The 26,642-nt window shown below is 39.4% G+C and overlaps 1 protein-coding gene across 4 annotated transcripts in view; it reads right to left on the bottom strand.

Moving 5' to 3' along the window:
• The window catches only part of PRDM5 (PR/SET domain 5), a 186,725-nt gene that overhangs the window by 110,188 nt on the left and 49,895 nt on the right, over nt 1-26,642 (bottom strand). For all 4 annotated transcript variants that reach the window (XR_009757961.1, XM_061585206.1, XM_061585207.1 and 1 more), the window contains exons 4-8: nt 20,251-20,446; nt 19,297-19,471; nt 15,607-15,699; nt 15,189-15,310; nt 9,989-10,068 (exon numbers count right to left, since the gene is read on the bottom strand). Coding sequence is in view for 3 of the 4 variants with exons in the window: in XM_061585206.1 (XP_061441190.1) it covers nt 9,989-10,068; nt 15,189-15,310; nt 15,607-15,699; nt 19,297-19,471; nt 20,251-20,446 (666 nt within the window). In the remaining variant the exon portion in view is untranslated. The remainder of the gene's footprint in view (nt 1-9,988; nt 10,069-15,188; nt 15,311-15,606; nt 15,700-19,296; nt 19,472-20,250; nt 20,447-26,642) is intronic.

Below are 26,642 nucleotides of genomic sequence, written 5' to 3'. Positions count from 1 at the left end.
ATAAATAAATAATGATTGTCCAAAGTGTAATAGAGGCCTGGTGTGGATGTGGCCAGGGACAGCTTTGTTTTAAATTTGGGTGGGAGGTAGGATTGCCAGGTTCAGGGCCTGAGACTGATCCTGTATCTTTAGGAGAAGAGAAAGTCAGCCAAGTGCCGGTGTTCTTGCAACATTGTAATGGGAAAAACCACAAGGTAGAATTGTCCCTTCCCCCTGCCCAACTGTGAAAGATACAGAAGACATCTTGGTTGGCAGGCCCAGCCTGGTCAGTTTTACCTATCTTAATCATGATTGCATAGGAGTATATCCGATTCAACTCAATAATCATACAAATGATCAGACCTGCCTTTTCCCTCCTTCCCCTTTCCTCTCCCTTTCTCCTCCCCTCTTCCTTCTTCCGCCTTCCCTGCCTACTCCAGCCCTCCGTCCCTCCCCCCCAGTCAGTTTTACCTATCCTAAGCATGATTGCATGGGAGTAAATCCCACTGAACTCAATAATCAATAGGGGAGGTTTCTAAGATGGTGACGGAGCAGCAGCTTTTTACTGAGCACATGAGATTTTAAATGTTTTATTTATTTTATAAATAGCCTAGCTACACTCCTTAAATTTTATCTAGTTTTATTTTTACAAACACATTTCTTGCAAGAGATATTCTAAATTTGAACACTAAGTTCTAAAAACATCATACCGGCTTTAGCTACGACACCTCGACGCTGAAGCAATGGGGAAAAACAAGAAACGCAACAGGACCAGCCCAGGTGCTCACATTCTATCCAAACCTACAAAGCAGCCAAAAATTGAGGACTATGTGAAGGACAAGAAAACTGTGAGTAAAAATAATAACAAAATAGACCCTCTCTATTCCATCCCCACTTCCAACAGTTATAATGCTCTGAACTGGGATTTGGAAACAGAAATTGAAAAACAACAACTATTAGAGTTGACCTCTACTTTGTATGAGGAATCAAACCATCTGATTGAACCTCTGTCTTCTCTACCTTCCCCCATTGCTAATACATCTCTGATGGGAGAAGAGCAAGTTAAGCAATCACTAAAGGAATTTACAACAAGTTTTGCAGCTAAACAATGTTTACTAACTGCACAAACTGTAATCTCAATTTTTGAATATCTAACTTCCATTAACACAAAGGTGGACTCTTTAAAAACAGCCTTTGAATCTTCTGTGCAAAGTTATGGAGACAAGCTAGCAGCTTTTAAAGTAACTCAAAATATCGGCACCAACTCGAATTTGTTTAAGGACAATCAAAGGAAACAAAAATGTTCAGAAGAACAAACTAAGATTGCCAAGGTCAACCAAAAACAGGCAGAGCTTACAGTCTCACCTCCTATTAAAGGGACAAGCCCATACAAGCACAACCGCATACTTCAAACAAACCAAGTTGTTTTAAGGATTAACCTCAACAGATTTAACACTGGACGCTGGTCTACTAAAAGAGCAATTATTCTATCACTTAGCTCACTTCTTCGATGCCAGCATTATTCGATTGACCTGAGTGTAGTTGAATGGCTTCCTAGTATCACAGGCTACAAACGAATTTTATTGTCTTTTAACCATCCCACCATTCCCTGCATGCTGCTCAAAATGAAAGTTTTTCTTTCTACTTTTCAAATATACCCACTGCATGTTTTCCGAGATGAAAAAAGGACTGCACTTTTTGGTCTAACATCTCAAGCAGATACTCCTCTGCCTTGTGCTACGGGCAACGTGCCAAATGATAAAAACCACAGTAACCTAGTACCTTTAGCGTCCTTGACAAGACATGGCTTAAATACACACATATTGAAACGATGCAAGAAATAATTGGCACTGATGAAGCTTTAGAAACAGGACTAATTAACTCTTTTGAAGCCCTACCAAACTGTGAACAAGAAGAAATACTGAGAAGATTGGATGAACTAAAACAAACACTGCTGCTAACACGAGCTTCAGCTAAACCTCTGATTGACATGACATCTTTGGACTTTTTACCTGACAGCAACTCTGCAGAAATTTTTTATAAATCTTCTGAATCTGACAGTCAAACAACTTCGTTAAAGAAGGAAAACAACCCACACTCCAGTAAACTCACATGCCTTTCCATTTCAAAACAGCCCAAATTGACTCCATCCTGTTCCGTTCCAGATAATGACAACTTGCTATACTCTGTACTACCTGAGGACCCAGATCAGAAAATTGGACAGAAGGAAGCCATAACAAGAGTATATTTTAATCAAGATCCTCAGCCTGCAAATTTAGCCATACCCGGAGACTGCAAATTAACTGATAGCCCAAAATTGCTGCCCGCTAATGATTTTCATCTTGATGAGAATAGCATCTCAACATCTTCAGCATGTCTTCTTGCCCCGAGTCAAGAACACAACATTTTGAACGCCACCAATTGACTCGCTTCTAAGGCTCCAGGTCTCATAAAAGCCATTTCTTGGAATATTGCTGGGTGGCATAATAAATTGGTGGATACCTGTTTTGAACAGTATCTGTCAGAATTTAATATTGTTTTATTACAGGAGACATGGTGCCTGGATACTTCTTCTCCTTTCTTGCCAGGATTTTGCTCCTATAATATTCCTGCCACTAAACTAGGCTCGTATGGAAGAGCAAGTGGTGGGTTATCAATTTTGATTTCAGCTGATATGAAAGGAATTATACAACAAAGGGACTGGTCAGACTGTGATCATATCCAGGCAGTCCAGACAGATAGTAAATATTTTGGGTTAATTATTTGTATTAACGTTTATTTTCCAACAGGTTGGAACCCAGATCTGTGGCTTAAGGCCTGGTCCTCCCTGCAAACCCTCTTGGATAAAGCTGAACAAATATTGCCAAATGCAAATATCCTTCTGGCTGGTGATTTTAACGCCAGAATTGGGAAAGATATAAGTAGTTATGTTAGGAAGACGCAATCTAGTCCAGAAGATGAATGGTATCTGTCCTGGTCCTCCATGGACAAATTATTAAACAAAAAGAGGTATCTTTATTGAATCTGGCTTTTAAGCATAGGCTGTATAGCCTCCATGGCTCCAACTTTGATAGTTCTAATAGGCATTATACTTTTTTAAGCTCACTAAGAGCCAGTGCACTTCTTTCTCAGATTAGCTCCTTTGATGTTCACAATAGAACGGAGAGTGACCATCTACCCTTGGTTTTGACCCTTTTGGCCTTTAAGGCCGTACCCCTTGTGAGGCACTTTAATATTGATGGTATTCAGGCTAAACAGCATCTTAGATGGAGCCTTAATCTCAGTGAGAAAATCTTTGCTTTCTTTAACACCCCACAGATGCTCAATCAAAGGCATCTCGCATTGCAACCCAACTCCAATGTATATCATATTTTCAGTTCAATTAATAGTGCGTTAAGCTCTCAACTTACTACTACCTGTTATCCTAGGAGGAATAATAATGTAAGGAAGGGATGGTATGACCAAGACTGCAGAAAGAAAAGACAAGCTTTGAGAAAATTACCGAGGAAAGTTAGAGAGGAAAGGACAGATTCCTCGATTCAGTTATTGATCCAATTTCGATCCCAATATAAGGAACTATTAAAGACAAAGAAGTTATCTTATTATAGGGACCAATGGAGGGAACTTGGCCTAAGCTTAATTCAAAAAAATGAGAGGAAATTTTGGGAATTAGCGGCTAGTGGTATGTCCACGCATGCATTTCAGCACAAAGTTGGACCTGATATTTTTCCTCCATTTATAGCTGTTCACATACTGAGACAATAACAGTCTCTACTGAATTAAACATTTTACCAGAGTGGCCAGCTGTCACAAAATCTGAGTGTAAGCAGCTGATTTCAGCCCTGGCCCTTGGAAAAGCTCCTGGAGAAGATATGATCCCTCCAGAGGTATACAAGATGAATGATTCTTGGTGGGTCCCTATCCTGTCTAGACTCTTTTCAGAAATAGATAAAACATGTATTGTACCCCCTCATTGGAAACAAAGTATAATATACCCAATCTTTAAAAAGGGCAATAGGCAAGAACCTGCTAATTATCGCCCAATTAGTTTGCTAGACATTTCTTCTAAGCTCTATGCTAGACATCTTCTGAATAAATTAGAAGATTGGGAGGTAGAAACACAACTTCTTTATCCAGAACAGGCAGGGTTCCAAAAAGAACATAGTACAATAGATCACTGTGCCATTTTGAAGGCCCTTATTCAGAAATATACAAACGGGTATACAAAACATCTTTATGTTGCTTTTATTGACCTTTCCTCTGCCTTCGATTCCATTGACAGGCCTCGATTATGGGAGAAATTAGTTAGGACAGATATTGATAAGCGCCTTCTTAGATTAATTATAGAATTATATACCGATATTACAGCTAGGGTAAGAATGGGCCCACAAGGGTCCTTGTCAGACCCCATTTTATTGAAGAGAGGAGTAAAACAGGGCTGTCTACTTGCTCCCTTTTTATTTAATTTCTATATTAATGATATTGTAGAGGCCATGAAGTCACAAAGTTTTTTCTCCCCTTCGCTCAATGGACAGACAATCTCAATATTAATGTATGCTGATGACATGGCTCTTATTTCTTATACTGAGATTGGCTTCAGAAGATTATTGGCCAGACAACTGTATACTGTGAAATGGAAAAATTGAAGATAAACTACAACAAAACTAAAGTAGTAATTTTTGGCAAAAGTAATATTAAACATAGATGAACAATTAATACCCAACTAACTGAGCAGTGTCCCTCCTTTAAATACCTGGGCATCACCTTTCATAAGTCCCTTTTGTGGAAAGTACATTTATCTAATGTCTTGGTAACTGCTCAGCGAACAGTAGGTGCCATTTTGTCATTTTTCTATGCTAAGGGAGGACAATTGGTAGCCCCTGCACTTAAAATATTTCAAGGCAAAGTGATAGCCCAGATGTTGTATGGGGTTGAGATCTGGGGGTGGGACGAGAAGGTCATAGCCCAATTGGAAGTAGTCCAAAATAACTTTATAAGGAAGATCTTGGGCCTCCTCCAGGGTACACCTGCTGCCTATTTAAGGATGGAGGTAGGACTACCTTCCATCGCTGTTAGAGTACATCTTGCATTGTTGGGCCACTATAGGAAATTAGAAAACCTCCAAGAATCCCATCTTGCCAAACTCTGTTTTCTCCATTACACAGCTGGAAACCAGTGGACCAAATTTTTGTCACCCATTTTACAAACATATTCCTTACCATCTCTGGGAGAACTTAGTATGTGGAACAGAGAAAATATTAGAGACTGGCTTTTTGAAAAGGATGCTAACAAAGACGCAATGGCGATACAATCATCCAAATTTTCAACTTGGTACTATCATTATAAAAAACACGGAAGTCTTTCTCAATATCTGGTTAACATAACCAATGCGCCACTGAGAAGGGCTTTAACATCCCTTCGCCTGCAGACCATGCCCTCTGCATATCTTGAAGGGAGGTTTCGTAAGCTCCCTGTCGAACAACGCCTCTGTCCTTGTGGCGTTGGTCAAATGGAGGATGTTATCCATTATGCCCTCCACTGTCCAATTTACAATGTGATCAGGCCCAAATTACTAATGGTGGATGAACTTAAGGGTTCTGATGTCGAAAAACTGAACTATCTTCTTGCAGATGTGTTTCCGACTGTTAGCAACCAAGTCGCTACTTTTGCCCTGCTCTCACTCAAACTTAGAAAGAAATACTTAAGTTCTGGTTTTAGCTTGTTGTAATCCTTTTTTCCTATATTTAATGTTTTTTCATTATCTTATTGTATAATTTTATTTTATTGCTTGAATGTTGTTGTATTTTATAGTGTGTTATTGTATGTTTATGTTATGACTTGTGGTTACAACATTAAACTTTACTTACAATAATCAATAAACATGCAAATGACCACATCTGTCCTCCTTCTCCCCTCCCCCTCCTGCCTGCTCCCCTCCCAGTCTTCCCCTCTGCCTTTCCACCCCTCCCGCCTCCCTCTCCTCCCTTCCCCATCCCCTGTGGTCAGTTTCGCCTATCCTAAGCATGATTGCCTGGTGTGTGTGTGTAAATCCCACTGAACTCAATAAGCATGCAAATGATCAATCCATTCTCAGCAAACTTGCACAGGATCCCATTTCTTACCTCACGGATTAAAAAGCAGGGAAATTCACTAATAGGCAAAAAACCTTGCGGTTTAAGAATGTACCTATAGCCCACAGATATTTCTACCAAACTTTAAAAAGCAGGGAAATTGGGCAGCTATAGTGAATGCACCAGGGGAGCAGGAGACCTGAACTCCTCTCTGAGATATTGTACTGCCCTACAAACTGGTCAAAATGCAAACACAATTTGGGTTGGTCTTTCACAGTCCAATCCACTTGCTGTGTAGCTTGGAAGAATTTGGTAACATGTGCCTCTGAGCATATGGTGAGTGGTGGCAACTCCTGTAATCAGCCCAAATAATAGAAGATATGTCCTGTGCTGATCTTGTTTTAGCCGGGAGGAAGCAACATTATTAAGACAGTTGATATAGTTCAGATGGTCACTTTAAATATGTCTGATTTACTTTGCAATTTTAGTTAAGTTTTCTATAGGAAATCATTTTCTTTTGCTTTTGTTTCTATGAATATGTGAAGTACAGCAACACTTTGCAAAATTTATACTAAAAAAACTCCAAACATAATTGTGGAATAATGGCACTGACGTCTGCAAAATAATTTCCAGTGGACCTCAGAAGTGTCTCAATTTGCACAAGATAAAACAGTGGGAGGTGAAATATATTCTAGCAAAATTCTAGGTGTGCTCTATGTTTTTAATTGATTGTGAACACCTTGCCTTAAATAAAGTGGTTTAAACATAGCAGGCTGAAAACATGCATCCTCTTTTTTCCAACAACTAGAGCCATTGCTAAAGTAGCAGCATATTGGAATCAGTCTGATTTTACATTAAACTGCAGTTTCAGGTCCAACTGTTACTGCACCCAAAATAGAAATAGACCATAACCTCCAGTTTGAAACAAAAAAGGCTATCTTCACCATCATATGACATTAACCAATAAAAAGGCTTTGAAATTAATAAAAATAAATTTGACACAGATTTCTAGGATGAATAATGAGGGAAATAAAATTTTCTAGTTCAGATTCTCTGTAGAAACATTAGTAACACAGGAAAGAAGCAAAGTAAGAAGAACACCAACAAACATACAAAAATATAATTCTCCATCTTTGGAGATGGCAGGTGTTGCCACCACTCACCATATGCTCAGAGGCACATGTTACCAAATTCTTCCAAGCTACACAGCAAGTGGATTGGACTGTGAAAGACCAACCCAAATTGTGTTTGCATTTTGACAACTTTGTAGGGCAGTACAATATCTCAGAGAGGAGTTCAGGTCTCCTGCTCCCCTGGTGCATTCACTATAGCTGCCCAATTTCCCTGCTTTTTAAAGTTTGGTAGAAATATCTGTGGGCTATAGGTACATTCTTAAACCGCAAGGTTTTTTGCCTATTAGTGAATATTCTTAAGACCACTAAATAAGATAATAGCTCAGTGGGGAATTGAACCTTTGCCATACCCAAGCTCAACAATCAAGCCAATATGCCACATTTTAATGGTATTTTATGTATTTTAAATTTACTTTAATGTTTTTTGTGATTTTACTGTTTACAATTTTATTATGTACATGTTTGATTTTATTTTTGTAAGCCGCCCTGAGTACCCTATTATAGGGTAGAAGGGCGGGATAGAAATATTTTAAATAAATAAATAAAATAAAATTTGATCTTTGCTCAGTCAGAACAACAAGCCTAAGGGCTTATCCAGACTACAGCATCTTCCACAGGCATATCTGAATTAGCAATGAACCTGATGTGGTTAAACTTTAAAGGATATTACCCACCACCACAACCACAAGGCAAACTAGTTGTGAAAGGCAGCTACCACAAACTCAAGTGGAATTTTTGCATGCTGCTGCAGACCTGTATTTAGGTGGACTTGTTGAGACATCATCTATATTTGGCATGATTCTTCATGCAGCAGAAGTTCAACATGATGGAACCCTCTATGATCAATGATAGGGTAGAGACATACTTACTGGTGTGCTGGTTCCAGTGCATCTTTACCCCTCTTTTCTCAAAACGGGGGCAAATGACACTAGTCAAACTCCACCCCTTATTGCTCTTAAAATCTTTTCAGATCAGCTCCAGTGCATTTTTATTTAATTCCACTTCAGGGAGGTTTCGCAAATCATTGGTAGATTGACCCCTTTGTCTTCCAAGTGTGGCCAATTAAAACGCTTTGTTGCAGGCCCACCCAGGGACAGTGATTGGTTCAACACTGTGCTGTGGCAGTCCTGAAAGATTTGAAGGCAGCAGTGGGGAAGGGAGGTGAGGCCAGAAGACGGCAGTGTCGCTTCAAAACACAGCCAGAAAAACCATTCTGGCTCCTTTCGAAGCAACTTATGAGCCCACGACCACACAGCTGGTTCGCCACATGCTCTAAGTCCCATTGATTCAAGTGCAACTTAATTGTGCAGGTCACAGGAATACTTAATTCATGACTTCTTCTATGGCTTTCAGGGATCTCTGTGAAACAGCCATTTTTTTCTTATAAGACCGGATCTTAAAGCCAGGTTTTAAGAGTGCTGAGCTCCCACCCAATTATGTGATTTCCAGCTAGATATAACATGAACATTCCCATCTGAAAAATGTCTTCATAAAAAAGTCAAAAGATTAATGCAAAGAAAGTATTTTTTTAAAAAGATTATCTACAGAAGATGTTCCATGTCCCTTTGCAATATCAATATAAGAGTCTATCTGAAAATATCTACCTTATTTGCTCTATAACCTCCCTAATCTCCCACTAAAGCTATTTATATACAACGAAAATATAGCTAAAATCTCTCCTACCCTGAAATAAAACCCCGTACATGTCACTGGCATTCAATGGCTTAGAGTAAGCATTGGAACAACAGTGCTGAGTTGCAGAGAGATGAGTTTTTTATGCTGCTGCTGGGATTCTTATAACAGAACCTATGACCTAGTGTTGCTGCATAACAACACATAAAGTCTGGCAATTAATAACACTAGCAAAAATTAAGGGAGGACACCAACAAAAACAGCCAAAAAACCAAAAAGTCTGGAAGTGAAATTTCAACAACTGTCTTCATCATAGGCAACAAATCTTATACACCAAAAGTATACTTCCAAAAAGAGTTTTAGTTTATGCAGCCATGTCAACTAAAGTTTGGATGGACTTTTTTGATATAAAATCTTTACACAGCACAAATGCAGAATTTGGTATAGGATAGAGAAGTCAGGATTTCATTTTAAAAAACAAAACAATCAAGGATGTTTCCAGCCCTTAGGAGTACTTAAGTGGCTTGGAAATGTGTTGGCAATACCTAATAAAATTTCAAAATGCCAGAGGTATTCTGAACAAGATTTCCAGGATCAGGGATATCATGTCCTGTGTAGCCTTGTCTCTCTCTGCCACTAACAGAAGCAAAATGCATTTTGCATACCAAACAAATGTTTGCTTAGATACCTATTTGCTTAGTTTCAGTAATTTGTTAAAGTCAGAACATTAGGCTTTTTTCTTTCTTCAAAATCCTAGTCATTTGTTGTTGCAGAGTATATGCTGCTCTTAGTACTAATAGCCTTTAGTAATACAAACAGTATAAGAAGGGGTTCTGTAGAAAGAAATTAATTCCTTATGTGGTTTTGCTAGCTATCAAATTATTCTTAAGAGTGTTTTAAGTTTCATGGATCCAGAACAAATGCATACTTCTATAGAATACAGCTGAAAAGTGAAAATATAATAAACTTTCACAGCAAAGAAAAGAAAAACAAAATCATTTTAATTTCAATTTACTGTGGTTATAATAATAAAACCTCAGGATCTAAGCAGATTACTGTTTTAGTCATCATGAAAAAGTTTTGAAATTCAACAGCTCTCTAGTGACCATACGCTATGGCCTTGTTCCTTGGCAGAGTCACAACCTGCTGTGGGTCAGCCTTCATTTTACTGACCTTTCGATGCTCTTGAAGATTTGTTGCCGAAGAGCACCTCTTATTGCACACTGAGCACATCAACCTTTTCCTAGAGTTTCCTAAATCAGAAACAAAAATACCACCAACAGCTTTAATAAAGAAGTACAAAGGAAGAGGCCAAATGTTTTCACTGCCTGTGCCATTTTTCACCAGACATTTGATGGACACAAATATTTTACACTTTTACCCCACCTCAAATGTATTCAGTTACAGAACAGCTCTGTGGGTACCCTACAGATGATTTTGCCTGTGGAATGTAGATCCAAGAAAGGTTTTGCTGTTAAAATAAATAAATAAAGTAATCCAGTATAGGGATGTGCTAGAATTCCACCCAATTTAGATTTGGTACCAAATTTTCTGTTAATTTGTTTAATCTCTATCACTGTGGATCAGATTTTTATGTAGTGATTTTCTGTGGCTATTTTTGAAAACAGGTATTTTTTTAAAAAAAAATCTGCCTCTAAAATTTTGATATTAAGAACAATAACTTTATCAATAATTCCTTTCATTTATTGATTTTTCCTTTCTGCAAGGGGAAAAAACGGATCGGAAAAAGCAGCGGCTAGTGGACAAAATGAACTCGAACCCCATGCCAGCCTGTTAAGTTGACAGAATGCTTTCGAACCGGAATCAGACAACTGATCCCATCCCTAATCCAGTACATGCCATATCACCTATTACAATCAATATTACCATGGACATTCAGTGGCATCCATTTTAGTGTGCCAACAGTCTTGTTAATTACTGATTACAGTAGGGCCCCACTTACCAGCGCTTTGCTTACCGGCGTTCCGCTAATGTGGCGACTTTCATTCCCTGTTTTAAAGCCGCTTTTGCGGCATTTTCACACGACACTCCCCATTATACTCAATGGGGTTCTACTTTACGGCGAGGGTCCGGAACGGAACCTGCCGTATCAGCGGGGCCCGCCTGTATTTTCTAGGAATTTCATGTTTACATTAAGCAAGGACTAGGAACAAATCCATAGTTTAGCCTTCAACAACATGGTGCCCTCCAGATGTTTTGTTCAGAGCCCAAAGACCTGGAGGGGCCCAGGTTAACGAATGCGGCTACAGTCCATAGATTATGTTGATTTTGTCCTATAGCTTAAATGAGTCTTCATGAATTCAGGTGAGGCTGTGAAGGAGCTGAACCAGTGTTTGTAATAACAGGCTGGATGAGGGCCAATAAATTGAAGTTTGTTTCAGACAAGATGGCAGTACTGTTGGTAGATCATTCAGATGACTCAGGAGATGGTGATCAGCCTTTGATTGATAGACAGATCCCCAAAAGGGTCAGGTTAATAACTTGGAGGTGCTTCCTTTTTACAGGTGGTTTAAAAAGTGACAGAAAATTATGTTAATCTGCCTGTTATTTACAGTGATTTTAAATTCTTCTTACTATTCCATTCTGTTGTAGAAACATTGTTACAAGCCTAGTTCATTGTTTTTAAATCTTTGATGCTGCCATGCTAAGTATACTATGTACAGTTCTGGTCACCACACCATATCTAAAGCTGGAAATGGTGCAGAAAAGGGCAATCAAAATAATCAGGGGGCTGGAGCAACTCCCCTACAAAGAAAGGTTACAAAACTTGGCTTTGTTTGTTTTTCATTTAGAAAGAAAGAGAAACATGATAGAGGGGTGTGGAGAAATTGGATAGAGGGAAGTCTTTCTCCCTCATAATACTAGAAGTTGGGGTTACCCAATGAAGCTGAAAAGTTGGAGATTCAGGACAGGCAAAAGCATTTCTTCATCCAGTAAATGAATTCATTACCACAAGATATAGTGACTTTGATCAGCTTTAAATGGGAATTTGACAAATTCATGGATAATAGGGGGTAGTATTCAGTACTAGTCCTTAACTTAGATTCATTAATTTCAGTGGGTCTATTCTGAGTAGGACTTAATGGAATACAACCCAAGGCTGTCAATGGCTATTAGTCACAATGGCTGTACTATCCCCAGTATTGGAAATACTCTGGATACAGTTGCTGGGGAATACAAGTGGGGAGAATGCTGTTGTGCTTGCTCATGTCCTACTTACAGGCTTTACATAGGCATCTGGTTGGTCACTGTGAGTACATAAAAGTGGTCTACATGGGCCTTTACTCTGTTCCAGCAGAGTTCTTCTTATGTTCTTAACTGAAAGTCTATGTGACATCTCTTCTGACGCATACTGGAATATTTTTACATTATTTGTAAAGGACATAAGTGTACAAAGCTAAGCAAGAAGTGTTAGCACAAATAAGGGGAAAAACCCCACTTTAGATGGCCTTTACCTGAAAACTGTTTTTAAGCTCAATGTGTCATGACAGAGGACCTAGGCACTTCTGTATCAAAAAATGAGCCCTTGAACACCAGGAATCCTGAAATTGGGAAGACCCTCCCTGGACCATCTTTTGTATTACCCACTGTGGCAAACTTTCCTGCAGATATTTCCACAGATGATGAATAAAAAAGTGCTCTGCTTTCTCTATCCCCTGCCCCCAAGAATGTTTACTTGCCAACGTCCTCAGATATCTGGGGAGAAGTCACCACAAGGCAGCAATAGACATGCCATGTTGACCAGAGTTCACATCTCAGAAACAGAAGGTCATCCTTTTATTTAAACACCTATGTCCTGCAGGTGTATTTCAGCCCTCAGTAAGCTTCAGACCAGCACTAGAGCAGCACTCTGGATTGCCTGCTGTCTCGATTACCTAGGCTCTGCCATCTAACCTTAGTCTCGCATCCAGCTCCCACAGTGTACTGTCCCAGGTTCTGATGCTAAACCACCATTTATGTTATTATTGTGTTGCTTCTCTGCCATGTTATGCAAACCAAGTAAGTCTAGGACTGCAGGTACTCCACAGCATTACCCACTATTCTCCCTCCTAAAAAAACACACCCTAAATCTGGTCAGTGGCTTGTTTTGGGGCTTCAGTCATACGCAGAAGACAAAGCATCTAATTTCTTTAGCTTCTGAAAGTTGCACATATTTTCCTGTCTTACAAATTAATTAAGAGCACAGCAAAACCCCTTCTGATTTGAATCTGTAATACATCTTTTCCTCTGCCCTTTAACATAATTAACTAATACCAAGAAAAGTTTCCATTCACCCCAATTAAGCTTCAGGCTAATCTGTGAGCCAATGCCAACACTGCACATCTGTTCTGTAACTTAAAAGCGAGAAAACGGCCTAAATTGTGCATCTTTGTAATCCTGGGAAAGTCGAGGGATATGTACAAGTATCCTTGTGAATATTTTGTTTGTTTGTCTGTTTGGCTTTCCTCCAAGTATCTTGTATGTTTCAGCTGAGCAGGATCCTCCATACCCAGTCTGATGTTTTGCACTTGGTAAAACTTCATGTCACCTTAGGGACCTCTCCCAGCAAATTTCACTACCCTTTCCAAAAGTTGTTTTGCGAATCCTTTTACAATTTAGTGGAACGGAATAAGGCTGGCAATGGCTACTGGTAATAATGGCTAAATTACATCCAGTATCAGAGGCAGCAGGTCACTGAGTACAAGCAAAAGAGTGCTATTGAGCAAATGTCCTGCTTGTGGGCTTCCTATAAGCATCTGGGTGGCCACTATGGGAACAGAATGCTGGACAAGATAGGCCTCTGGTCCATCCAGCAGGGCTCTTCTTATGCTCTTTTTCTAATGGAACAGAAACCTCCAAATAAACCCCAGATTCTCCCCTGGTGGGCAGCTCTAGCCCAATGTGAGCATGAAACACATGAACTGTGGAAAAGATTCCATATCAAATTTTGAATGTGACAATTCTGATGCTATAAAGACTTTGGCTGTTTTTCAATAGCTTCTCTCAGACAATTTCAAAATGGAAGCACATAAGGATACCCAGAGCTTGGAAAAGTTACTTTTTTAAACTACAACTCCCATCAGCCCCAGCCAGCATGGCCACTGGATTGGGCTGATGGGAATTGTAGTTCAAAAAAGTAACTTTTCCAAGCTCTGAGGATACCTCATCCCATCTAGCCCTGCATTCTGACTTCAACAATACCTAGCCAGTGAGCCTGGCAGGCTTACCTGGCAGCAGTGGCTGGATAAGGGAAAAGTGCTCATCATGTTAAAACTCCCAGATCCAGCCACTGCTACACAGGTCAGCTCAGGCTACAGCCAGGGGAAATGGGTGGAAGGATCACACTAGCATTTATATCAGTGCTGGTGGCCCTGCTGTGATGCTTGGGCCTCAGCAGCTAGCCAAGAACATAAGAGCCCTGCTGGATCAGGCCAAAGGACCATCTAGTCCAGCATCCTGTTCTTATGGTGGCCAACCGGATGCCTGTAGGAAGCCCACAAGCAGGACCTGAGTGCACCAACACTCTCCTCACTTATAATTCTCAGCAGCTAGTATTCAGAGGCCTACTGCCTTGAACAAGGGTGCCGTGTACTGATGCCAGCCCAGATGGTGGTGATAAGACTTCCCCTGTTCTTTCTTTCCACAAATGTCCTGTATCAGACCATCAATAATAATGATAATGATACTGATACTGATGATAATACTAATACTAATACGGATAATCCTTCACCAGCAGGCCTCAGGTTGGGTTACAACAGCTTAAAATTCAATATGAAAAACAATTAAAACAAATTACCATCACAGGGATAGGGTGGCTATTGAAAACATGCATCTCAGGTGTCAAAGGCCAAAGTAAAGAGGTGCATCTTTAACATTTGCCGAAAACTGTACACTGAAGATGCCAGACACACCTATGTGGGGAGGGAATCCCACAACTTAGGGGCTGTCACAAAGAATGTCCTCTCCTGGGCCACCACCTCCTGAACTTCTGAGGGTGGCAGAAGTACCAAGAAGGCTCTGTCTGCTGATCTTAACATCCAAGAGGGTCTGTAAGTGTGTAGGGAAGCATGCAGTCTCTCAGATATTTGGGCCTTAAGTTGTTTAAGGCTTTAAACGTTAGCGTGAGCACCTTGAATTGGGCCTGGAAATTAATTGGCGACCAATGCAAATATTATAGGGTTTACACAAGTTCTAAAAGCAACCCCAATAAGTGACATGGAGCTCTCTCTCTCTCTGCCTCTGAACACTTTAGCTCTTGCAGCTAATAGTCACTGATAGGCCAACATTTTCTTGAATACAGATTCAACTAAGGAAACATTAACACTGGAATGTCGCTCACTAAACACTGGTGATTTCAACATGTTATACTCACCAGTGTGAACATTTTCCTTGTGCTTTTTCAGAGCATCTTTACTCTTGAATCTCTTCCCACAGCTGTCAGCCTTGCATACGAACCTGGCATCACCACGGCATGCTTCTTTGTGTTGCTCATAGCTGATGTTGGATAGTTGGAGAAGTGGGGAAAATAAAACATCAAAAAATAGCTTCTCCGCCTCCCCCCTCCAGAAAACCCAGCCACATAGCAGGCATTTTAAGTACGCTTAACACATGCTGTGCAGAGGACGTCTGGGGTCACTTCATGCATAACCTATTGCAGGTAGGCATGAAAGCATTTTTCATCTTGCACAGTTAGGGTTCAGAAAACAACTAAGAAATTTGCAAAGCAAGCAAGCATGCAAAAGGAAGGTCAGCAGCAGGATGAGAGTAGTCCAGTAATTCTGACATGGAACCTCAATTCTGAGCTGAAGGACATGTTGCAAACAGAACACTGAAAGCTTCTTGAACGATCCCCCGGGCAGACATTCTCTGTGCACTGGAGAACACTATCAGGAAAGACAAAAGAAAACACATGCATATACTTCAACTGTTTGCACTTTTTGTCATAAAAAACAAAGTTAGAGACTGTTGTGTTTGGATTTAAAAAAAAATATCTAAAAGGTGTTTAAAATTCTTTACCAAAAAAAAGCTTTTAAAAAAACAAACAGAAAATAGAAGCCAAACATTCCAAGATCCATTTGGTTTCAGGGTTTGAACAAATCCTGGCCTCTATTTGTCCAAAGAGGGCCTCATCTGCACAATACATTTAAAGCTTATACCCCATCTGCACAATACATTTAAAGCTTCCCCCAAAGAATCCTGGGAATAGTAGCTTGTTAAGGGTGCTGAGAGTTGTTAGGAGATCCCTATTCCCCTCACAGAGCTATAATTCCCAGAGTTCCCTAGGAAGAGGCATCAACTGTAGTGCAGACAGGGCCGAGGGAGCCTCAATAGTATTTTTCTGCTGTGTTCCAACAAAAAGAATTGCTCCTGAAGAAGGAAAACTTTTTCCAAAATGCACTGGGCATTAACAAATACAATATTTGGAGCACTTTTGAAAACTTTTCTCTCTTTTTCTTATTCCACAAACATTAACACATTCAAAATGATTGATTCACAATGGATCTCTATAGATGCACTGCATTCTAGTGATCTGCTTACATACAGACTGTTTGTAGTACATACCAAGACACAGAAAACTATTCTAAAATTTCTGCTTTTGGGAAATTATGCCCATTTTATTTAACTAGCATCATTTACACAAATTACATCTCAGTCTGCAAGTTCACTTTTGTTGGAAAGAAGGGTTGTGTGGTATTTGGCCTGCATAATTTCCAGTGCTCTGTTGCAGCTTCAGTGTACAATATTTATTTAAGACATTTTCACCCTCTACTTCAAGCATGTTCCCAGGTCTGTTTTTCCAAAACAAAATACACAGTTAAAATATGGAATATTTTCACATCCTGAATCCCCTGGAGAAAAGCAAATACTACCAAAAGGTTACAATGCATCTCCATATATTTATATCAGACTTAATAATACTTTCTCACAAATTATTGTCTTTGTATAGCTGCTTTGTATATACCTTTAATTTGGTTGAAAGATCCTTTGAATCTTATAGTTGGCTTTTTCTAATTTTAATATGTTCTATATAGGCTGCAAGTTTGTTTGATCTAGTTATGTGTTTTGGTTATTAATTTAGCCTTAAAATGGTTTCATTAACACTTTTACATTGTTCTCTTTTATTTTGTGCTTGCTTTCTATGTACAATAAATGTTACATGATCGCATGAGGGTTTTTTGTATTTTGGAAAAAATGATTACACATAATCTTTCAATATATATAAACAATATGTGAATAATAAAATCGAGAAATAGCTGAAATAGTTTCAACATATATCTACAGTATTTCATCATTCACTATTTCACATATATATTATTTAACAATTGACAAAGCCTACTTGTTTGCAGTGCTGCACAGGTGGTTTAAAGATGTATATTTATACAATTTAAACTCCATTACAAAAATCCCGTAACAACTATTAAAAACTAAAAACACTACCATTCTTACAACTACAGTATCATGCATACACATACACAATCATGAAACAACAACAATTCAAAATGGGGAGCATAAAACAGAGCAGAATAAGAGCACAATCCTAGTCACACACACACACACCCATGTTGATGGCTGGAGGGGAACAGAGTGCACACTTGCCTGTTGGTCAGTCTCCGGACAGAAGTGCTGCTTGTTAAGGGCACTCCTCACCAAAAATGTTCACACACGCTAATAGTCGAACTTATTTGAGGCACCAATTCTTATAAGCACTCAAGAGTGTGCCCTACTGAACTTATTTGGGCTTACTATCAACTTATACAAAGTAGAACAGGGGTTCCCAAACTGTTATTCCCAGACCCCTGCTTCATTCAGGTAGTCCACGAAGTGTCTGTAAACATGCAACTAAAAACCATACAGCATCTAGCATTGCGCATTACAACTGCTACAACAGGCAGAAAAATCATTACACAGTGCCAAGACCCTCAACAATTTTCATGTGCTCCATGGGAAAAAAAGGTTTGGAACCACTAACTCAGAGTAATCAATCTGCTGTGCTTTCAAGTGGAGCATTCTTGTTAAATTATGAATGTTTCTATGCTGCACTCATAGACACTGTGCTTCTAAGTCCACAGCACTCACAACACTGAAGAACATTAGATTCACTATGGCATCAGATGCTCTGCATTAGAGCCCTGATTGTTGAGACTTCAAAACACAATGCAGGGCTATTTGCAAAAGAGTTTCAAACAGCTCCACGCTGCTCTTTAAACTCCTGAAAACTGGAGGTTTAAAGAGCAGTGCAAGTATGTTTGCAAGCTGTTTAGCAAACATCCCCATGCTGCTCTTTAAACTTCTGAAAACTGGAGTTTCAAAGAACAGTGCAGGGCTGTTTGAAACCCCTTTGCAAACAGCCCCATGCTGCTTTTCACTCTTTTGAAAAAAAGGTTCAAAGAGCAGCCCCAGTGCAGTTTGCAAAAGGACTTTCAACACACGGTTGTTTGAAGCCCCCCAGAGGGGAAGTGGTTTCAACTGAAACTGCTACTAAAATGGTGATTTCCCCCCCTCCATTTTAACAGCAATTTCAGTGGAAACTGCTTCCTCTGCCCAAAGCAAAGTGTGTTGCCACTGCCCATCAGCTGATAGGCAGTGGCAGCACACCTTCCTCTATCAATGGAACAATCAAGAGCTCCTTTGAAGACATGTCAGTATTCACCCCACACCTGACATTACATATTACATCATGTGGTGGGGCAGGTGGGTGTGGTTTGGGGAAACCAGCCTCACAGGCCAAACTGGAATCACAGATGAGCCAAGTTTGGCCTGTGGCCTGGAGGGTCCCCACCCCTGCATTAGAAGGAGAGGCAAGGAGAAGGAGAGGTATGCATGGTGTGTCCTTACACTGGCTTTGCTATTGCTGACCCGTTGCATGGGTGGAGCCACCACTGTCACTGGCAATCCCATTGGTGCATCTGCATGACCCAAACTCGCTGCCACCCTATCCCACCTTATCCCCACCCAGGTAAGCAGCAGTGGTGCCAGGGGTGGGAGGATGGCCTCACCCCACCCACATACTCCAATACTGGGGTGAACAGAACAAAGGATCCATACATTCATAACAAGTTCACCAAGCCTGCTGCATCACCAAAAATGTTCAGTGGCAACAGTCAACATGGCTGAGGTACTTGGAATGATGCCTGGAGACTAGCATGGAAGTCTACACAATACACAAACTCATGTCCCAGAACACCCATTGACTTTCTGTCTTTTCATAGATGACACAGGAGAAACCCAGGTTGCTCACTGAGGATACCCTCATCAGGAAGTCAAAGCCAATCCTGGTTACCTTACAAGCATACCTGTTACAATGCACACAGGTTCTGACACATTCCCATTACAGTTTCTACGTGTTTTAAATGTACACCAAAAAATGTAAAATGTAAAGTAGCCTAAATAGGTTTGCTAAGTCTGCAATCCATCCATCCACAAACAAGAGAAATTGTCTGAGTGACTGAAGTTCATTGTTTCTGATGTTACAGACTTACTGTCTCTGCAAAGCTTGCTTAACTGGGAATTTCTTCCCACAATTTCTGCATTTGAATTCCTTTTCCTCACTGGGTTTTTGGTGCAATGTCTGAAGGTGTTCAGCTAGGATTTCCTGGCTGGCAAAACTGGATTCACAGTTGGGACAGGCATGGTCCTCTTTACAACTAAAAGAGTCTGCACGGCAGAGAGAGAAAAGTAAGAAAGAAATCATTTCCTTGATATATTTGGTAGATTTATTCTAAGAAAATCCTCTAATGAAGAAGAAAATATTTATAATTCCATTCAATTCAATTTATTGTGCAGTCACAGACCCGATAAGACAAATCATCAAATAAAAGAAAAAGACTATAAAACATTTAAAATATACAATAAAATATAAATATAACTTTAAAATGGAACATTACAGTTTGAAAAAAAAGACCATCTTACGTAAAATATTTATAATGTTTCCAAAGTGGAAGGTGGGGAAGTCAATATTACTACAGAAAGAAACACAATAAATTCAGCTGACATCTGAAAACAGAGAAGGGATCTACTTATGCTCATTTCTGTGCAACCTCTTTTTCTGGATTACTTTATCCAGTGAAATGGAATTTCTCATTAATTTGTAAAAACAGAATCCTACTTTGAATTTATAGAGGCAGAAAGATAAAGTCTGAAGCAGTCTTGCTGGCTTGCAAACATAATTTGTAAACTCTTCTGAAAACTGTAACCCAAGTATTTTACATGTTTAGGCTGCCACTTCATGAACAACCTGAACTTGGTGCAGACATTTCCAGACAGGGTATTCAGGCAATGCTGAAGTCATCCAGTTCTGTAGATTTCTCACCAGAAATTACCAAAATCTCAAACTATACAGAAAGCTACCCCTTATTTACTTAAGTTAAGAAATGATTACTGTGCGCGTTTAAGCAGATATGTATGATTTCCATTCACCTTAATTTCATCCATACCTTTTTCACTATTTTGTTGCAGTTCCTTATGGCTGCTGTTGCCGTTGTTGATAATGCTATCATCTTCTTCCTGGTTAGTGATTACTTCCTCCTCTTCTTCCTCTACTTCTTCCATGTCACTGTCAAGGTAACCAATCAGCAATTCTGTGTCTGTTTCAATATCCTCAACAGCTAGATAGAAAATGTTTTCTCCTTCCTGTTGGAGAAAGAGACGGGACCTTCAGAAAAAGTATACAACTAGATTAATTGTAAAAGCATCAAGAGCTAAGCTTCTGAGTGGGTACATGAGCAAGTAATTTATGTCTGACAGTGCTTACTTAATACTATTTTAAAAATAGCATATTGCTCAAAAATTCCAGAGAGATAACCATGTATTGCAGCAAAAGAAACAGTCTTGTGGCCCCTAAAAAAAAAAAAAAGTCCACAAAAGCATGTGCCATAATAAATGTGTTAGTCTTTAAGGTACCACAAGGATCTTTTTTTTTTTTTTTTTATATTGGCCAAAAGCTGACAGGCCAGGATGACTTTTTCTGTCATTGTGTATTATTTATTTATTTGAAGATTTATAAAAGGTAAAGGTGTCCCCGCACTTATAGAGCGAGTCGTTTCCGACTCTTAGGGTGACGTCTTGCGACATTTACGAGGCAGACCATATATATGGGGTGGGATTGCCAGTTCCTTTCCCGGCCTTTCTTTACCCCCCAGCATATGCCGGGTACTCATTTTACCGACCACGGATGGATGGAAGGCTGAGTGGACCTTGACCCCTTTTACCGGAGATTCAACTTCCTCCTTCTGTTGGAATCGAACTCCGGCCATGAGCAGAGCTTTGGCTGCGTTACCGCCGCTTACCTCTCTGCGCCATGGAGGGTCTGTACAAGTACAACAGGAAAAAAATAGATAAAATACAAAAAGACAATAGACTCAGTGAACTAACAACAATAAAACCATTTCCACAATTGTACAAGTATTATTCCAAAAATGACTGAGTCACATTTTAGGGAAAGCCTTCTGAATAAAAATGTATTCAATAGCTGTCTAAATATTAAGGTACTACATGGGTGCCTATGCTGGTAACTGATTCCAGGGGGCTGGAATCATGTATCCATTGGAAGCCCACCTACTAATTTTGAACCCTTTTGAAATGGTCTTAAAGATGTTTATATTACAGTGTATCAGGCTCGGTGTCAGCACCTGGAATTCTAGGGCAGCTGCCAGGGCCGCAATGCCAGCAGACTGGGTCAGTGAACCACCATTTCATGCCTGGGTGGCATTTGGTGCTGCCTTAAGTTTCTCTCTCCATTTTTGTACTTCTGCAAATCCTGCAGTTTCTCCACCACCCACCACCTCAAACAAACTGATCCTTCTCTCTTGTTTCTCAGTGGCCCTATTTTGTCAACAATCCGAGTGTTATATAGTGGTCGACTTCCGCCTCCGGTCTGGGTGAGACGTTTTCTATTTCTGCTCCAATGTTTATTATTTATAACTTTCAAATCTCTAACTGATTAGAACTGGGAACACACCCAAGTCTGTCATGAAAGGAAAAGACTTGGCACTCAGGACTATCGGATAAATTGCTGTGTGAAGCACAAGGTTTTAGAGCTGTAACAATTAAAAAACAAACAGTAGCAAAGATAACTGGCGATAGAAATCCTGAATCTTGTATTTCAGGATTACACGCCAAAGCTGAAATGAACATAAGGATTTAGCTACAGCACCAGCTAATTAGAGAACATATGGACAAATCTTTATATCACGGCATTTTATCGGGAAATTTGGATTATAGAGCTTAGTTTTGGACTGGGCTATCTCTTTAACGATGCTAACAAGGAAAAAATGCCGAGAGTTGGAAATTTCACACAAGGAAGGATTGATTATACCTGGAACAACACAAGCAAAGATAACCCAATTCTTTCCTCTGAATTTAGATTGTAGTGAGCCTTCGTTACCAACATTAAATGAACTAAAGGACAAATCACAAATAATAGCGCACCACGACTGGTCTTTAGACCAGCAATTAACAATTCGCCCAATTAAAGAGGACGCACAAGCTAAAAATTTAGCTACAGAACTCCAAGATGCAGGATTTAATTATTCAGCCTCCTCTAAGGAAGAAGAGTATCCCTCAGAACTAATCACGGTTGACTCTACTGTTGAAATGCAGGAAGATTGCTCATCCTTGTCGGAGATTCAGCCATCAAACAACTCCTCTCCCTTGCAGATAAAGAATGATTTAAATCTTTTATCCCTCGGATGGGGGATGGCGGTTACAGAAGACCTGGACTCAATAAAAACTTATATTGCTGAGACGAATAACCTTCTAACCACCTTGATCAAGTCCATAGGACAAAAAAATACAGAATTATTAAACACCCATAACAGTGAGGATTATAATATAACCATCCAAGACACCTTGATTAAGAAGCCTGTCTTGACAAATAAGAGTACAATGACTTCTAAACGGGTTACTCGAAGAGCAAAAAAAATGGAGAAAAAATCGAAGAATTTAAAAAACATTAGACCTAAATACAAGCAGAGACTGAATTACAAACCCTTATTCAAGTTATTGGATGCTCCTAATAATAATCTCCAATCTACAGTAAGAGATGGGATAAAGAAACCCAATAAAAACCCTAGTCCTCAACATCAGAATAGATCCAGCTCGCCTTTAGGAAAGGATATACCTATAACTACAACTATCTTGGAGAGTCTGGATCGAGATCAAGACTCTTATAACTCAACTCATATTAGTCCTTTGTATGGAAATGTCGCCATTGATACAAAATGGGAGCTACAATTAAGGAGAGACAAATTAGCAGTCATTTTACTACTTTCAAAGCAACAAGACAGACGAACTTTAAATATCAGACAACACTTTGATTCTTGTCTTAGATTTTCTCTACCGCATATTACGTCCCAGGGATATATAAAGCATGTAACTCATTTATATTCGCACACCTATGAAAAACGGGTTATATTTACCTTCCAGTCACCCCAAGTAACTGAGCAGATCTATAAAATCAGAAATGAACTGTTTTCATATGGCTATTTAATTCAACGATATTTTACAAATAAGGCCCCCCCGATCTCAATTTTTAACGGTCATTCTATACAATCAAATAATAAGGCGAATTTTTCTCAAACTCCGCTAATAAGCCATATTACTCAAAAATTTTCTAATTCAAACGATCGATCATCTAATTCGTACCGGCAAATCCTCAAACAAGAGGACTTGAATCATGAAGAACAGCTCTTATTAGAATCTTATTCCCGTCTTCCTAACTCAGAACAAAGAGGAATTATAAATAGACTAGTCCAACTTATTCACTGTTTGACCCAAAATGTTACAGGGTTAGGTGAAAACGATATACCACAAAGATCCTCACTCTCTTTAACTAATTTTTCTAAATCTCCGAACAGATTAGAACTAGATCAATCCCCTACATCGTTAATAAGTAAAAACAACGGGGATTCTCCTCATGATAGAAAGCTGAGTGTATATAACCTCAAGCACCAAGAAGAAACATCGAGCATAGGGAAGCCAGTACCCCCAGCTTCCTGGCTTGAGATGCGCATGTTGCAACCAGAAGAACTAGGATCCCCAAATAGTTCACGGAGGAAAGAAGTAAATTACCCCTGTACAACAACTCAAGCATATAGAGTAATTTCGAATGTCAGTGTACTTACTCCAGAAATCAATATTATCACTCCATATCCTTGACTCCAGTGTAACCCACCAGTTAACTCAATGAGTCTTATCAATGATACTAAGATGACAGGTAGAGTTAACATAGTAAACACCTCTGGGACTAACTCTTCCTTATCCATAATTTCTTGGAATATAGCAGGGTGGAAGAGTAAGACAGCTGATAGCGCATTATTACAGTTTCTACATTCATTCGATATCATTCTTTTACAAGAAACATGGCTTACATCGGAGGATCCATTTACGTTTGAGGGATATAATTCATGGCTTAAACCTGCCACTAAAATTGCTTTGAAAGGCCGTGGCAGAGGGGGGCCACTAGTAGATACTTATCTTTCGGCCCAAATAATAGATTTAAAAGTGAAGAACCCGGAGACTTCTCTAGCTTTGGGAATGAAAATCCCTGGCTTTCCAACTTTTATTTGTGTTAATAATTAGATTTCTCCATTTAACTCAATGGCTCAGGCATCTCCTTGGCCGACTTTAGAATTATTTTTAGCCGAACTACAATCTAGATATCCAACATATGAGATCCTTTTGGCAGGTGATTTTAATGCGAGGATGGGAAAAAATAATCCATCAAATGATGAATCCCTTAATGAACTATACGGGCACTTAACATTACAGAATAGATCTGTTAAGGATTCCGTTATCAACAGATATGGAATAGCACTTTCGCAATTAATTCAAAAAATTGACTTGATTTGTTTAAATGGCTCCTCTTTAGATATATCTAAGGGATCATTTACTTATTTAGCAAGCCAAGGGACTAGTTTAGTTGATTATTTTTTAGGTACATACGATATAATTAATAGAGTCAAAGAGCTTAATATATTATCGAGACCTGAAAGCGATCATCTCCCTTTAAGGCTAATTCTCATTCCCTTTTCTAAAAATAGTGATAATTCTAAAAAAACAACTGCCACAGAACCTACGCTTAGGTATAAATGACGCAAATGGACACAAGAGGTTGGGATTAAGGCCCATTCAATATTGCAATCAGAGCCATTTCCTTATTTACAACGGCTAGTAATAACAAATTCTCAGAATTCTATTAGAACTTATGAACAATTGATTGAAGAACTTTGCCCTAGAATTACAGCCATAACTATAACATCGGCTTCATTTCAGCCTAAATCATGGTTCGATGATGAATGCAGGAGGTCAAAGAAACAGTTAATTAGACAAATTAAAAATTTTAGAGCTACCAACCGGATTGAAATATTCCATCAACTTACATTACAGAGGAAAGCTTATAAATCCCTGCTAAAAGATAAAAGACTTGCCTTTCATCAAGAAAACTGGAGGTCTTTGGACAAAGCTGCTCGATTGGGACATGAGAAAGAATTTTGGAGTCTCTTGCAGGGGAAGTTTAAACCAAAGAGCTATACAGCCATGCCCCCAATAATGCAAGAGGAATGGCTAGCTCATTTCAGTTTAATCTTTGGCAGCTCTTTCTCCACTAAACCAGTGGATATATCAAAAGAGCTAGAAGACATCCCGTTATGGCCGTTAATCACCATCGATGAGATCGAGAGGTTAGTTCATTCCCTGAAAGCCGGAAAAGACCCTGGAGAGGATATGCTACCTCTTGATTTCTTGCTTCAGGATTTATCCTGGTGGGCCCCTCTCTTGGCGGCCCTGTTTACTAATATAAATAATACAGGATGCATCCCAAGGGGATGGCACACCAGCATAGTGGTTCCGATTTTTAAAAAAGGGAACCCTACAAATCCAACAAATTATCGCCCGATCAGTCTTTTAGACATAACTGCGAAGATCTATAGTCGCTTCCTCTTAAATAAATTAAATGAATGGGAGCAAACAAACTCAATCATATATGAGGAACAAGCAGGCTTCAGAACAAAAAGGAATACAATTGATCAGGCCTATATATTGCATCATTTAATAAAAAAAACAAAGAAAAAAATTTGGCCATCTTTGTATATAGCATTTGTTGATTTCTCCGCAGCATTCGATACAGTGGACAGAGGACTTCTCTGGCAAAAGCTCGCCCAATCGAATATTGACTGCAGATTGTATTGGCTGATCAGGGCTTTATATCAATCAAATAACATTCAAGTGCGCCTAGGTACTACTGGCGCCTTATAAACTAAAATTTCAGTATCCAGGGGAGTTAAACAGGGGTGCCTTTTGGCCCCCTTTTTGTTTAACTTCTTTATAAACGACTTAGTAGAGGCTGTGTCTTCGCCCTCCTTCTTTCCACCTTCAGTAGGCAATAAAAAGGTCCCCATTCTTTTATACGCGGATGACGTGGCCTTATGTTCCTTGAACAAAATCGGTCTCAGATGTATGCTGCGTAAATTAGAGGAATATTGCCGAGCCCAGAAACTTAAGATCAATCATACCAAATCTAAAATTATGGTCTGCGGCAAATTCTCCAAAGCTAAAAACATTTGGACATTAAATGGGACCCCAATTGATCAGATCGCATCATTTAAATATCTAGGAATCCATCTGTCCAACAGATGCTCCTGGGCTGCGCAAATTAAAGCCACGACATTAGCCAGAACACAAATCTTAGGCCTGACCAGAAGATTCTATTACTCACAGGGAGGTCAACTTATACACCCCGTGATTAAAATACTTACATCTAAAATAATACCAAAGATCCTTTACGGCTCAGAATTGTGGGGCCTTTTAGCCAGTTGCCAATTGGAGCCTA

Source organism: Rhineura floridana, chromosome 9 (genome assembly GCF_030035675.1).
Source record: "Rhineura floridana isolate rRhiFlo1 chromosome 9, rRhiFlo1.hap2, whole genome shotgun sequence".
NCBI classification, from domain to species: domain Eukaryota; kingdom Metazoa; phylum Chordata; class Lepidosauria; order Squamata; family Rhineuridae; genus Rhineura; species Rhineura floridana.
This window is presented reverse-complemented; position numbering and strand designations above follow the sequence as displayed.